Source organism: Otolemur garnettii, unplaced genomic scaffold (assembly GCF_000181295.1).
Source record: "Otolemur garnettii isolate 467f Iridium unplaced genomic scaffold, OtoGar3 scaffold00028, whole genome shotgun sequence".
NCBI classification, from domain to species: domain Eukaryota; kingdom Metazoa; phylum Chordata; class Mammalia; order Primates; family Galagidae; genus Otolemur; species Otolemur garnettii.
Window position 1 is genome coordinate 4,472,705 of NW_003852423.1, and position 15,135 is coordinate 4,487,839.

The 15,135-nt window shown below is 44.4% G+C and overlaps 1 protein-coding gene across 2 annotated transcripts in view; it reads right to left on the reverse strand.

The window, feature by feature from the left end:
* CDCA7L (cell division cycle associated 7 like) overlaps window positions 1-15,135 on the reverse strand; it is a 32,426-nt gene that overhangs the window by 5,916 nt on the left and 11,375 nt on the right. Inside the window, exons 1-4 of one of the 2 annotated variants that reach the window (XM_012804342.2) lie at window positions 8,578-8,655; window positions 4,244-4,375; window positions 3,894-3,899; window positions 971-1,348 (exon numbers count right to left, since the gene is read on the reverse strand). In XM_012804342.2, coding sequence (XP_012659796.1) covers window positions 971-1,348; window positions 3,894-3,899; window positions 4,244-4,375; window positions 8,578-8,640 — 579 coding nt within the window. In that variant the 5' untranslated portion in view covers window positions 8,641-8,655. Of the gene's footprint in view, window positions 1-970; window positions 1,349-3,893; window positions 3,900-4,243; window positions 4,376-8,577; window positions 8,719-15,135 lie in introns of those variants that run through there. The other variant, XM_012804341.2, reaches the window with a different exon arrangement.

Sequence of the window (15,135 nt, forward strand, 5' to 3'; positions counted from 1 at the left end):
GTTGTAGCCATTATTGTTGTTTGGCGGGTCTGGGCTGGATTCGAACCCACCACCTTAGGTGTATGTGGCTGGCACCTTAGCCGCTTGAGCCACAGGCGCCGAGCCCATAGTTCTTATTTTAAAGATGCAGATGGATACAGTGCTGAAAATTTCTCTTCACTAAGCAAGATGTGCCTTAGGATAAAAATAACCCCAAAGTAGGCTATTTTCTTAAGTAACTTATTAGACATATAAGACATACTACTACAATATGCTTTTTACAAAGGAAAATATTAAAATGCTAAAGGTCACCAAGAGAAGCAGAATTATGAAAAATTCTGTATATAAACAATTATAAAGCAAAGGATTCTCCAGAATGATCGGATTCACAGCTACTGACCACAGAGAAAACAAATATACATAACAAAGATTTCACCTTATTTCATTAATTGTTCTAATGAAGACCTTTTAAAATGAATTAAAACCGTTGAGATTGTTTTAATTCCTGGACTTCTTCCATTCCTTCAGATATTCAAAAACCAAAGCTGGCCACCTCAGGAGAGCCCCGTCCACTCTGCATGAAAAGCCACTGCCTGACCTACACCCTGCAGCTCTCCAGTGGACCCGGCCGCCTTCCACTTCCTCTCGGCTTCTGTGCGGGGGAACGGGCCAGCTGTGCAGCCCCTGTCATCCCCAACAAAATTCTGTTCAGAACTTAACTTGGAAAACAGTAAGCAGCATTACTCATGGCACCATGTAGGGGGCTAAAAATGGTCCCGGGGAGTCTCTTTCTGTTCCCAAACCAGAGCTGATCATGTAATAACTGCTTTGGATTCTGGAAAAGAAAAAGGACACACAATGTACCAGCCAGAGTACATTTTCCTGAGAGAAGCCAAAGCGGCAACAGCTACAGCAGCAGCGGGTTCGGGGCCTCTGCGGCCTCAGCACCTGCTGTCAGGGCCCAGGGCCCCCCGTGCCCCAGGGGCCTTACCACAGCTTTGTTCTCCTTGATGTTCATGGTCCTCCTCAGCAGGGCGTCTGAACCCTCCTGGCTCCCATCCCTGGAGTCGTCCTCAGACTCAGAGGCAGAATCTTCTCTTTCCATCCCCTGCCTAAGACCTTTGTTTCTTCCAGAAATTGGTTTATTATCATTCTGTAAGTGCGAGCTCGAAAACAACTGCTCTGAAGAACTGTTTTTATCTGGTTGGTTGGCCAACTTCTTGGTAGGGAACTGAAAGGCTACCCGGAGCCCAATGCTGCTTCTTCTGGAGCTTCTCCTCCTCAGTGTAGGCTCTTCTTCTTCATCATCTTCCTCATCCTCACTCACCAAAGATGCTTTGCCATTGTCACTCAAGTCCGACTCCACGAGCTAACAAAGTAAGTCCAAAATAAAAATTAAAAAAAATGAAAGACTGTCTACAACAGACCTACAAAAAACATATGCATTTCAAAGAATCCTGACATTGTATCAGGAAAACCATGAGTAATAAAGGAAAACCCTTCCCTCTGAACTTTTCAATTAAACGTGCCAAGTCAGCTGATGAGCTGGCTGACTGCCCCCCTGTCTTCCATTCAGAGCAGCAGACTGTAAGCAAAACACCACCAAGTGAGCTCCTCCACACTGGAACGGTAGGATCAACAGACAAAGAAAAGAGAGTGCCTGCCCCAAGAGTTATCGTGGAACAAAAATGCAGTGGTCAGGGGGAAAACACTGACTAGTCTCCTCTAAACAACACGAGACGGCAGGAGAGCCGACTGCACCTCAGTGACCAAGGGGCAGACAGCCCTCGGTCAAGGAAGCCTTCTCCCTTTGCTGTGACCTTCACCTTTCACAGGGTGAAATCAAGTCAGGATTCTCTGCAGGTCGCTGCAGAGCACCCAGTCAGCCAGCTACAGAAATGTTCATCTTCCGTTTGTGAACTGCATGTGGAGTGGGTCTCTAGCATTATCGCACCTCTTGGTGTCACAAGTGAGAACATGCGAAGAAAATATGATAAATGTGGGAGGCAGTGACAGGGGCCATCACCCAGTGACAGTGGCATGATATCTCAGTTGTGACAGGACTCTCAGCAATGATAGAGGTAGGTTTAAATAGTCGAGATCAAGGACATCTTCTAGGCATTATTCCTTGACCACAAGCTGGGAACCACTGTCAGGGAATTCTGTAAATGCAGCTACGGTGCAGAGAACAGCAAGTGGAAGCAAGATGGACCCCAGGACTCAGTTCCATGACTGCTTCCTCGATGACCCCTCTCCCAATTCTAGTCAGATTCACATTAGGCTCAAATTGGAACTAAGACACAGGGAGAAAAAGTGCAGATTAACTGTCGATCCTGGCAATCCACACCAGGCCAAGTGAGAAATAAGACTATACTTGCACTGATTCATTTTTGTAAGAATACCCTGGACTTTCCACATTAGCAGCTTCAGGATTCAGGTAGGCTGCAAAGAAATGGAATTTCACAGGACACTATCAGGGAAGAACTTCAGATCTGCTCTACTTAGTCATCACACTCCTCCTGCCTCTGTTTACCAAGGATGCTGAGCAGCTCCCGACAAAGGGCTGCAGTAAGGAAAGAGCACGCCGTGAACCAAAGACCAGAATCCCATCTGAGGGACTTAGCTTCCTGGCTGTGGCTGTTTTGCATCTGGCCAACAGACCCCCAGAAACCAAGGGTAAGGTAATATCCCTTCCACAAAAAATAAGTCTCACCAGCTCTTACAAGAGTGGGCAGGAGCCAAACTGGGAAGCAACGACACTTTTCTTCTCTCTGAATCCTGAGCTATAATTTGCAGGCAGCCCCGTGCTGAGCTGTGAGTTCTAGCATGGTCTGTGCAATGTGTCACAATTCATCCCCCAAGTGCAGAGACTCCGAGGAGGGGGAAGGACTTCTGGGGTTATTCAGTTCCTCTCACTAGAAACACAAATTCTTTGAATAACTAGCTCTCACTTAGCTAAAGAAAAGAGGACAGATAAGTCACTAAGCAGTGATATCTGTTAGCATTTGGAAGGAACTTAGTGTCTTGCAGGCATAAAACCAGGGACTTACTGACCAGAACCCATCAACTGCCACCCCAACAGCTTCTACAAAGAAAGACAAAGGAAAGCTCGGGCCTGTAGGTCACTGCTGCTCAGGAGAAAAATTGACCTCCAATGAGGCAGCCTACCGTAAGGGGGCTTTTATGCCCTAAGTTCTCCCCCAGGAAAGGTAAGAGACAAAGCAAGCCTGATAGTCGCAGCTTTGTACAGCTACTGTACCGAGTCTCTTCCTAACTGTGAAGAGGCTTAAATGTTTAGCTTTCCTCTTCATACCCAAGAAGGAAATGGAATATTTATGTTTCAGATAAATGCATGCTATTTTTTTTCAGTTAACAGAAAACATTTTTGCACTTAAAAAAAATTCAAAGGCTGGGCTGGGCACAGTGGCTCACCCCTCAACTCCTAGCACTCAGGGAGGCCAAGGTGGGAGGATCACTTGAGTTCAGGAGTCCTAGACCAGTTTGAGCCAGAGCAAAAATAGAAAAATTAGTCACGTGCTATGGTGCACATCTATAGTCTTAGCAATCACGAGGAGGCTGAGGCAGGAGGATCATGTGATCCCAGGTTGATGCCCCAACGACAGATGAGTCTCTGTCTCCCACCACCCCCTCTCCCAAATCCGAAGGCTATGCTTTCAAGTTACTTTAAGTGTCAGACACTAGTGGGCAGTTAATTAGCCTAACCATATAGAATAAAAGAGATCAACCAGCAAGTCTCTTGATGGAAGTACCCAGAGCAGATTTCTCTGAGGGGCTCGGGCAGGCCTAGGTCATCCCTAACTTTAAGGATGACAGCAAACAAATCCAGATAGCACAGGGAAACAACAGTTTGCATCACAGCTAAATTCCTGCCAAATTAACTCCAAACCCCAGACTATTACCTCACAAACAAGAAGGACCTTAAGGAACTTGTTACTCCAAGATAAACTGGAAAGATGAAAGAGTTTCAAGAAAGTCTAAATAAATACATCCCACCCCCCGACCCCATACATGAGGGGAAAGTAACTAGATTTCCTCTTAGAGAATAATGGACTGATGGACCAGGAATTAGCCTGGAGTAGCAATTCTTTTTAGGTTATGTTAATTAGCTTGTAACATAAATAATAAGAAAAAGTATTATCAAATCATTTTCTTTGTGAAGTGACCTCTTACAAGTAAACAACTCAGAAACAAAATTAAAAACCGTACAACCCATATTGCTTCCCATTGTAATTATCCCCCTTACTTCTGGGCTACTCTTTGTGTTCAGATCGCTCTGCGTAAATCCTTCGAAGTCTTCAGCCTCTGAGTCAGTGTCCTCGATAAAAATTCTTCGTAGCTCTTCTGTGAAGTATTTAGAACGGAAACGCACATCCTGCTAAATTAAAAACACACACATTATCATCACAGAGACAGGAGAACAGAGGTTGTAAGGGGCAGAGAGATTGGGGAATGGCCGAACGGTACAGAGTTTCTGTTGGGTACGGTGAACAGGCCGAAGGCCACTGAATTAGATACTGAAAAAATGGTCTAAAAAATAAATCTTAGGTATTTTTACCACAATAAACACACACACTTCTTAAAGCTTATGGAAATTCAGACCTACAAATCAGACAAGTTGAAAAAATCAGAATGGCTGTAGTCTCAATGAGCTGCTGGCGTGACGGGTAAGTGCTCGTGGAAGTCAGCCTCCCCTGCCAACGCTGGCAGCCGGGACCGTCTGCTTTCACACAGAACTGAAAACACATGGAAAAAAGACACCAGGAGAAAACCTGGCTCCCTCCCACACGCTGGCTTTCCTTTCTCACAGCCGTCCAAGTGGGGGAGCATGCCTCCCTGTCACAAACCGCCAGTTCTTCTGTAGCAGAGGGCTGGGGACGCTCACGGCCCACTGCCAGAGAGCCTGGACTTGCTCCAGGTGCCTGGCTACTGCGGGGGCGAGTGGATTGCTGGGAAGCTCACCTGTTCCTCTCCCACGGGAGGTGAGGAGCATGCTGGGTGGGTGGCCAGTGAGCAGAAAGAAAGACGTGATGTGGCCAACTCAAAAGCATTTCCAATAGTAACTTTTTCTTTCCTTTTTTTTGGGGGGGGTGATTTTTTCCTTCTTTTGAGAAATTGCAAAGAAGGAGCCCCAGACTCTCTTAAAAGTGTGCTTGAAATGGCTCAGTGCCCATAGCACAGTGGTTACGGCGCCAGCCACATACACCCAGAGTGGTGGGTTCAAGCCCAGCCCGGGCCGGCTAAACAATAATGACAACTGCAACAAAAAATAGCTGAGCGTTGTGGCAGGTGCCTGTAGTTCCAGCTACTTGGGAAGCTGAGGCAAGAGAATGGCTTAAGCCCAAGATTTGGAGGTTGCTGTGAGCTGTGACACCACAGCACTCTACTGAGGGTGACAGAGAGAGACTCTGTCTCAAAAAAAAAAAAAGAAAGGAAAGAGAAGAAGAAAAGAAGTGCGCTTGAAAGAAAGAAAGAACTGCAGACCAAAGGAAGCCCCACAAGACCTGCCCCCTGCAAGCCCACCACACTCAGCAGGGCTCCCATCAGCCCAGTTTCCTTCAATGTCTGTCCTTCCCATCCCCGATAAAGCAGTGACCCCCCTCAGTAATACCACATTTGAGAATCTTTATCTTCCTCTTGCCTTTTCCTGACTTTAATTATATACTTCTTCAAGCTCACATATCTCCGGAGAAAACAGATATAATAGACAAGTGGAAAAACTTACAGGGGTACAGAAAAAGAAATGCCTACATCTAGCATTTTGTAAGCTTAAAAATGTCTCCTATGAATTATTATGGGTAATTGGAGTGAGTTTGCTCAGAGCTAAATTACTTTGTTCCTTTGTTGAGAGCTGTAGTGCAGCTGCTTGAAAAAAAATATGCACAAAAAAAGAAGTTTCTTTAAAGTGAAATTTAAATTGTGTTTAAGGAAGAACAGTCAGCACACACGTGCTGTGTGCAAGTTCACGCAGCTTCTCCCGGCTGGTTAAAACGACTGTGAGTGTGCAGGGGTCGGGGTGGGAATCAGGGAGCAGGGCGTGATTATCAAGGAGGAATCCTTCCCTCTCCCCATGCACCTGCAGCCCCTGGGGTACAAGAAGCATCTAGATCACCAAGCATTAGGCCAGCCCTCCAGGCTGTCTTATGGCAATAGGGATCTGTGTGTAGATTTCATCAAATAACCAAAGCCTCTGCCTAAGGCTGTGAGTTCCAATCTTCCCAACCTTTTGGCTCTTTCTATCCCAAGTGCTGGCCCCAGGACAGTGGGCACCTGAGAGAAATCAGTATCTTTGGTGGCTAGTCCTGATGGGGAAAAGCAACTTAGCCACAGTCCTAATGAGATCCATGCTTTTATTTTCCCAATTCCAAAGGGTATAAAAGTTTTTTTAGGTGCATCTATATGAAGCGCAAGCCTACTGCACACTGCTTCACTGCACTTCTGCACAGCTCTTTTGCTCTCTGGAAAATGTTAATTATCCTTCAAAATCAATAGTGGACACTATGCTGTAGGCCTCAGTCACCTACACCTGCCACCATCAAGACTACAGGCAAAGGAGCTAACCCAGGAAGTTCAGCTGTTTATTTTGAAGCCCACATGACACAAAGAAACAGATTAGGCAGAAAGAGCCTGTTGACCCAGAGAGCCAAAAGAACACCCCGCTTCCACTGCACCCAGCAAGCATCCACTGGCACTCATTCTGTACAGTCAAGTGGGGGTGCTGGATGCTTAAAACCAGAGGAAAGAGAACAAAACACAAAGATAAAGGAGCCAGAGCCAGGGAAGTTCAACAGCACATTCAAGTATGTGGGCCCCTCCTTCAGGGCGTTTATAAGCTCTGGAGAGGAGCCAGAGACATCCACAAATAACCAAGGTGAGGGTCAGGGTTATAAAGGATACACAAGCAATACGATGCTCAGAGACCCAGGAAGACTTCACGGAAGAAACTAGCAAGGCTAGAAAAATGGTGAGAGCACACCCAGGCGGGAAGAGTAGCACAGACCAGCAGACAGGACAGAGTAACGGCTGATAAGGGAGGAGCAGCTGGCACACTATCCAGAGCCATCTGAGGCATGCTGGGGTCAGACACCAGGGCCAGGAAGGACAGCCCTGACTGCACAGTGGCCATCATAACAGCAAACACAGTTGCACTGTTTCTTCTGGCCAGAGCCTGCAGACTCTGAGTCCTGCACTGCTCAGAATGCCCCCAAGGTGGACCCAACATGTCCCGCCCACCCCCACTGCCTGACTACTCAGATGCAGAGGGGGGAAATTTCTGAATAAGGGAGAAGGTGGGATGGAGTTCATTCCTATAGTGGATCCCCGCAGGAAGGGGGAAACATTCAGGTAAGAGCTACCAGGACGAGAGGGAAGGGAAGGATGCCCAGGAGCAACCTAGTGGAGGTTTCATGGACTCCTGCACGGCAGGTGGGTGGACAGGAGAGGGGTAGGGGAGAGGAGGTGGTAGCATCAAGAAGAGAAAAGGTGGAGTAAAGATGGGGGAGAGCTAGACAGGCAGTCAAGGTGTCTCAGACCTCCCTCTAGCAGTGAGGTCCAGTCCAGCTGGCCGTCAGACAGCCATCTGAGGTTGCAGACAGAAGCCAGGCTCCACATCAAGGACACAGAACATCCCAGACCAAGACAATCGACAAGCTCAGGACGAGTGGAAAGATCTGAAGACAAAACCTTAGAGAACATCCTCATTTAGGGACAAGAAAGAGACAACAACCAAAAGCAAAAAGAGTGCTAGATGGGAAGGCCCCCGGAGTAAAAGGAGGCGTCCAGCAGGGAGAGATGTCAGATGATGAGGACCCGGCCCCACTGGCCACCTTGGAGAGCACAGCTCCCACAGCTCCCACCCAGGCCAGAACAACCCAGCAGGACTTTCTTACATGTGATTAACTGCTTCCCTTCGTGTATGTACCCAGTTGGGGCCACGTGGGTTTAATTTACAGCCTTTTAGGAGAGGCCATGGTGGAGGAAGACTAAGCAATTTCAAATGTCACAATGAACTCAGAAGAAAATGCCACTGAAGCGAGATGTTTTCAGTGGCCATTCTACTGCCAGGGCACAATATAAACCTCCAGGAAATCTACTTCTCAGAAAACTGGAACTTGTGTTTGCTAGAGATCAAAGTAATTAAAGCAAGAATGCTGCTCTCCCCAGCAATTCCAAGAGTGAGGTGGCAACAGAATCACACTGCAGGAGTGCAATTGTCACATTAGAACCCAACGACCTGCCCGACCTGCCCGCTTGGCTGGGCCCTCGTGGAGTGGGGGCCAGCCCTCTCCTGCCCTGCCAGCTCCCTGGGAGAACTCTGAAAACAACTTCTCCACTGGGTACAGCCCCAAGGAAGCAAAGAAAATGGATTTGCTCATGTGAATGCTTTTTTTTTTTTTTTTAACATACTGTACTAGGTTCTCCCGCTAGTTTTTTGAAACATGAAGGCACAAGGCTTCTAAAATAAAAATTCTCAACAATTAACGATACCACCCATCTCAGAACCATGTTCAAATGAAAAAACATCCAAACCCAGATTCAGGATCCAGAAGAACACACCTCCCTCAAAAGGAAGCATCGTACCTGTTTCCCTGACTCCAGCGAATCAAAACTATCACAGCTTTCCTCAGAGGAGAGAGTTTCCATGGGAACATCATCTCGGAAGCCCACAAACTCTTCATCATCACTGGGGGCGTTAAAGATGTCAGCCACTTCTTTAGGGATCTGTTTGGATGCAAAAAAGGGAAGATAAAACCAGGGTCTGTCGCAACCATTTAGGGAAATTTTCTAGAGGGGGAGTAGAAATCTCCTAACTTTATCAATCTGCCATGGTTTCACAAAAGACCTAAGATCTCAGGGGGAAAAAGGAGAGGCAGAGGGGATAAACTTTGAAAAACTACAGATATTCACCTGTCTTATAGAGAATGTCAAGGCCATGCTTAGATACAAGTCATTCGTGATCTCTTAACAAAAAAAAGAACATACAGATCAGTTTCTGAGAAGCCAACGATCTCCCTTTTCTCCTGCAGTGGATTCTCTTTCAATGTCACCGACATTAAAAAAAAAAAAAAAAAAAAAAAGTTCCACAAAATAGAGTCCTTTATCTTTCTGTTCTTTGTCATACAATGATGCAGCTATAGGAAAGTTCAGACAATCTTCTTTCTATACTCTTTTCTATACTCTAAATCAATTTTAAGTAGCTGTGGAATTAATTCCAGGAGCATTTAAATGCTATTGGGGGCAATGAACCTCAGGGGGAAGGTTGTCAGCACACTTAATCTACAAGTAAATTGTCCCTGGGGCGTTTAGTTTTGTATGCTAACTACTTTCTCCCAACTATTTAAAAAAAGTTAAGGCACACAAAAGGTGAAAGAATAGTATAAATACCAGTAGATTCTTCACCTGGATGCACCATTTGCTACCACATTGGCCTTTTCTCTTTCAAAAAATGCAGTTAATCTCTGACAGTTGACCACCCAAGGGACTGTAACAAACTGGTCAAGGTACAGAGATGGTCAACTGGGTACATGTACACATCCAGTCTTTAAGAGGGTGGTCAACTATGGACATTCTACTGTATTAGGCTGAATGACAGGCATCTGCTCATATGTGACTGAGACCTAGGAAAACAGCACTTCGTATGAGCTAATATAATCCATACACACCCACATGTTACTTCAAGTCATATGTAGACATACTAATTTACCCTAAAATAATTCAGCATCTGTCTCCCTAAGATAAGGACATTCTCCTACAGAGCCTCAAAACCATAATCAGGCAGGGCCCAGTGGATCACACTGGTAATCCTAGCAGTCTAGGGAGGCTGAGGCAGGAGGATCGCCTGAGCTCAGGAGGGCGACACCAGCCTGAGCAAGAGCGAGACCCTGTCTCTACCAAAAACAGGAAAATTACCTGGGTGTTGTGAAGGGGCACTTATAGTCCTAGCTACTGGGGAGGCTGAGGCGAGGGTCACTTGAGCCCATGGGTTTGAGGTTTCTGTGAGCTATGATGCCAGAGCACTCTACCAAGGGTAGCAAAGACGCTTGTCACCCAAAAAAACAAAAAACATATTCATACCTAAAATAATTTATTCAATAATACTATTTCCCCACAGTCCTTATTTTAACATCTGCAATTGTCCCCAAAATGTCTTTTTTGACTTTGGGAGAACAGGGGCTCTATTCAAACAAGGTTCACTCATTTGTATGTTTTTCATGACATTGTTTTTTGTTGTTCTTCAAGAACACTTTTTTTTTTTTGTCCGGGGCTGGGTTTGAACCTGCCACCTCTGGTATATGGGGCTGGCACCTACTCCTTTGAGCCACCACACCATCCAGAACACTAACTTTTTTTAGATCGTCTAAGACAACTGCCTGGTAAACTATCATTCATTTTAAGCTTATCTGATTGTTTCCTCATGATTAAATTCAGGTTAAGTATTTTGGTAACAATTCCACACAGGTGACATGTACTTCTCAATACAGAGTTTTACTTGTATCACGATCTAAGTCAGGTCCACAAACTGATCAGCACCTTTCCGAAGTCCCTTCCCCTCACTCCTTTACACATTTGATTTTTTTCTTGCAACTTTTCATTTTAAAGAAAGTGAGGCATTTGGCTATACAATTTTGGCTATGAAAATTATCTTTTATTGTAGCTCCATGGTGGTGATTAACAGAATCCTTTGGGTGCCCTATAATTTGGTAGCGGATTCGAAAGGTTCAGTCTGATTCACGCTTGCTTCCCTTTGATAAGACCACTTCATAGGAAGTGCTGGTTTCTTCCTTTGGAAAGCATGAGTGTCTAGCTTTCTTTTTTGATATTGTTGTTGTCTGATCGGCAAATTCAGGTGCTGCCGCCTTCTTTGCCAAAACATCCTTTCCCCTTTATCATTAACAAGGAATATATAGGGTGTCATTTGAGATTCGGTGAATATTCTTCTCCCAGATAACATTTCATTCAATAGTTTCAGCATCCATTAATGATTCTCACTTGAATCAATTATGTTAAGGGGCTGCCAAACCAGGATTGATTATCAGATTCTCCGATAATCAGACAGTAGCTGGCGTTCTTCTATAATGGAGTTCTCTCGCTCTTCCCCCTTCTCTCCTATCACATATGTAGATTCATGGATTGTTTTAATATTCATGTGCCATAATCCATACTGCCATCATTCTTTCTAATGTCCCAAAGTTGGCCACTGGGAGCTTCATCAAGCCAGCTTGAGGGTCCTTCTGACATGACCCTAAGCATCTCTGAGAATCTCCCTGGATTTCTGGCACAAGCATGCCAAGCTAACCTTGTGTTCCTGCTCCAGTCTCAAACGAGCCGTTTCTCCACGGAGCCCTGTGACCTTTCACTGGGAAATGGCAATTAGGAACCAAGACCTGAAAACTCAGTGTGCTCTCTGATAATGAAATAGTAACACCATCAGTTCTAGGCTCTTTGACTAGAGCAAAGCTATTTTAAATACTTCCCCCACAAGAGAAATGCCTGATTCCCAATATTTTGATTATTATCCATGTTCTCTATGTACAACACACAAAAAATGGTGTCAAGTTTACACCAATATACTACCCACAACAAACAATACAGTTCAAGATTTCTTTACAGTTCTTTCCATCCTTGGAACACAGCCTCACTTTCTATTAGCTCTTTTCCTTGAGATAACCAGATAATCATAGTACTTGGGGATGTAAACGTGCTTTCACGTACTTCCCATTTCATCATGCAATATGCACATGTTAGTATACACACGTCAAACACAGTTGTCCTCATGGGTAGACATTTAGTAAAATAATAGTTGCTGCTTCAACAGGACATTCGTAAGTGAAACTGATACTTTCTTTTTAAAGTGAATACATGAAGGTGACTAATACAATGACTGTTAGTACAGTTTCTTGCCACCACCTTGATTCACGCTAAAACTCAGCACTTTCTAACCCCTTTGCTTTCATACCATCAGTGCAAATATCAACAGAGCAAAAAGGCAAAGGGTGGTGCCTGTGACTCAGTGAGTAGGGTGCTGGCCCCATATACTGAGGGTGACAGGTTCAAACCTGACCCAGCAACAAAAAATAGCCAGGCATTGTGGTAAGCACCTGTAGTCCCAGCTACTTGGGAGGCTGAGGCAAGAGAATCGCCAAAAAGCTAGAGGTTGCTGTGAGCTGTGACGCCATATTACTCTACCGAGGGTGACAAGTGAGACTCTGTCCTCTCTCCCCAAAAGGCAAATAATGTCTTAGTATTATTATGATAATAAATTTGGCCTTATGGACCATTAATAGAGTCTCTGGGTCTCCCATTCCCCACTTTGCTATCCTAGCATACACAGAGTTGTATATTTAAAAGTTACTTGGGTTCTCTGAGTTCTGTGCATACGTGTTTATTTATTAGGGTTAGATTCAGTCAGGTTCAATTTAAGAAATTTCTAATCCATAATCCATTTATTTTTGTCATGATTTTAATGCTTCTTGGGTAAAAACAACTAGAAATTAATGATTCAACCAAAGGAAGCTTAACATAAATCCAGAGATTAAAAACTACAAGTTCAGTGATATTAGAGTGTTAATACAAACACCTTCCCAACATCTAATAAAATCAAATCAAGGGACAAATAGTCACAGCACTTACTGAATTATTTAGAGTTCCACTAATAATTTTTTTAAGCCACATCTGAACTGCGAAGTAGCTCGAAACAAAGCCTAACCCCAGCATGGCTCTTAGGGGAAAAAAAAACCAAAACTTGAAAGGAGGTATGATAAACAGAGTTTGACACTCTTATCTTTCCAAAGACCCCTTCTGTTGTTGTTCAGCCATTAGGATAACTCCCCGCCCCATCACTTCTGGCCTTTCAGCTGAGATCAAGTGCATTAGGATACCTCAGGAAAACATGCATCCTATAGAAACGGAAAATACTTAAAGAAAGTGGGAGTGTGTTACATCTCACGTAACAGCCACTGGGTTCACTCCCTGCAGTAGCAATGAGAGAGGGACAGCCCATCAATTCCGGTCTTTTTCTTCTTGACTTCTCACCATTCTACACATCAAAAGGCCCTGTTGGCCCAGAAGCATATTTTATTTTATTTTATTTTTTCTTTGAGGCAGAGTCTCACTATGTTGCCCTTGGTAGAGTGCCTTGGCATCACAGCTCACAGCAACCTCAAACTCTTAGGCTTAAGTGATTCTCTTGCTGCCTCAGTTTGACCCCAACGAGATCAAAGTTGTGCACCTGAGGTGCGCCAGTGGCAAAGTTGATGCCATGTCTGCCCTGGCCCCCAAGATCAGCCCCTGGGTTTGTCTCCAAAAATGGTTGGTGATGGTATCACCAAAGCAACTGATGATTGGAAGGGTCTGAGGATTACAGTGAAACTGACTATCTACAACACACAGGCCCAGATTGAAGTGGTACCTTCTGCCTCTGCACTGATCACCAATGCCTTCAAGGAACCAACAAGAAAACAGAAAAACATTGAACTCGATGGAAATATCACTTTTGATGAGATCGTCAACAATGCCAGACAGATATGGCACCAATCTTTAGACAGTGAACTCTTTGGAAACATTAAAGAAATCTTGGGCAGCGCCTGTGGCTCAGTGAGTAGGGCGCTGGCCCCATATACAGAGGGTGGCGAGTTTGAACCCAGCCCTGGCCAAACTGCAACAAAACATAGCCAGGCATTGTGGCGGGCACCTGTAGTCCCAGCTACTTAGGAGGCTGAGGCAAAAGAATCACCTAAGCCCAAGAGTTAGAGGTTGCTGTAAGCTGTGATGCCACAGCACTCTACCAAGGGCGACAAAGTAAAACTCTGTCTCTTTAAAAAAAGAAAGAAAGAAATCAATCCTAGGGACTGCTCAGCGTGTAGGCATCAACGCTGATGGCCACCACCCTTATGACATCACAGATGTCACCCACAGTGGTGCAGTGGAATGCCCAGCCAGTTAAAAAGTACAAAGGGAAATACAACCTCACCCCAAAACAGAACACCTTCTCTACAGAAAACACTGTTAATGAAAAAGAAAAAGGCATAGACGAGAAGAAAACACCTCCAAATTGCGTATCGGATAAAAGACTTTTACCCAGAAAATGCAAAGAACACTCAAAACTCAAACAAATAACTCCAATTTTAAAATTGGGCAACAGATCTAAGCTGATACGTCACCAAAAACACAAGGGTGGCAGATAAGCACGTGAAAAGATGTTCAACATCATTAGGGAAATACAATCAGGCAAGAAAAAGAAAAAATAAAAAGCATCCAAATTGGGAAAGAAAAAATGTATCTGTTAGAAAATGACATGATTATACATGTACAGAACGTTACAGAGTAAAAATGGTCAGAGCTAATTAATAAACTCAACACTGCAGAACACACATACATACCAACTTAAAAACCAATTGTATTTCTACAGACTAAGAATGAACAACATGAAAAGATAATTAAGAAGACAATTCCATTTACGATGGCACCAAAAAACACTTAGAATAAGCTTAACAAACAAGATAGAAATCTTATACCCTAAACACTACAAAACTTCCCTGATAGAAATTACAGGCCAATAAATGGAAAGATACCCCATGTCCATGGATAGGGAAGGCTTAATATTGTTAAGATGACAATACAACCTAAAGCTATCTAACAATTCAATGCAATCCCTATCAAAATCCCAGTGATGGTTTTTGTAGAGATAGGAAAGCCTATCCTCAAATTGATGTGGAATTCCAAGAGACCCTAGATAACCAAAGAATACTACCAGAGGACTCATACTTCATGACTTCAATACTTAACAAAACCATAGTTATCACAACAGTGTGGTCTTGGCACACAGACAGACATACAGAGCAAAGAAAATGAGAAAAGAGCCCCAAAATAAACCCTTGCATCTACAGTCAAATGATTTTTTGCCGAGAGTGCACACCAAGACTGTTCCATGGCAAAAAACAGTCTTTTTAATAAACAGTGATGGGAAAACAGGATATATCCACATGCGAAAGAATGAAGGTGGACCCTTAGCTTAAACCATCTATAAAAAATTAACTCGGCTCGGTGCCTATAGCTCAACCGGCTAGGGCGCCAGCCATGTACACCTAAGGTGGCGGGTTCGAATCCCCAGCCCGGACCTGCCAAAACAACAATGATGGC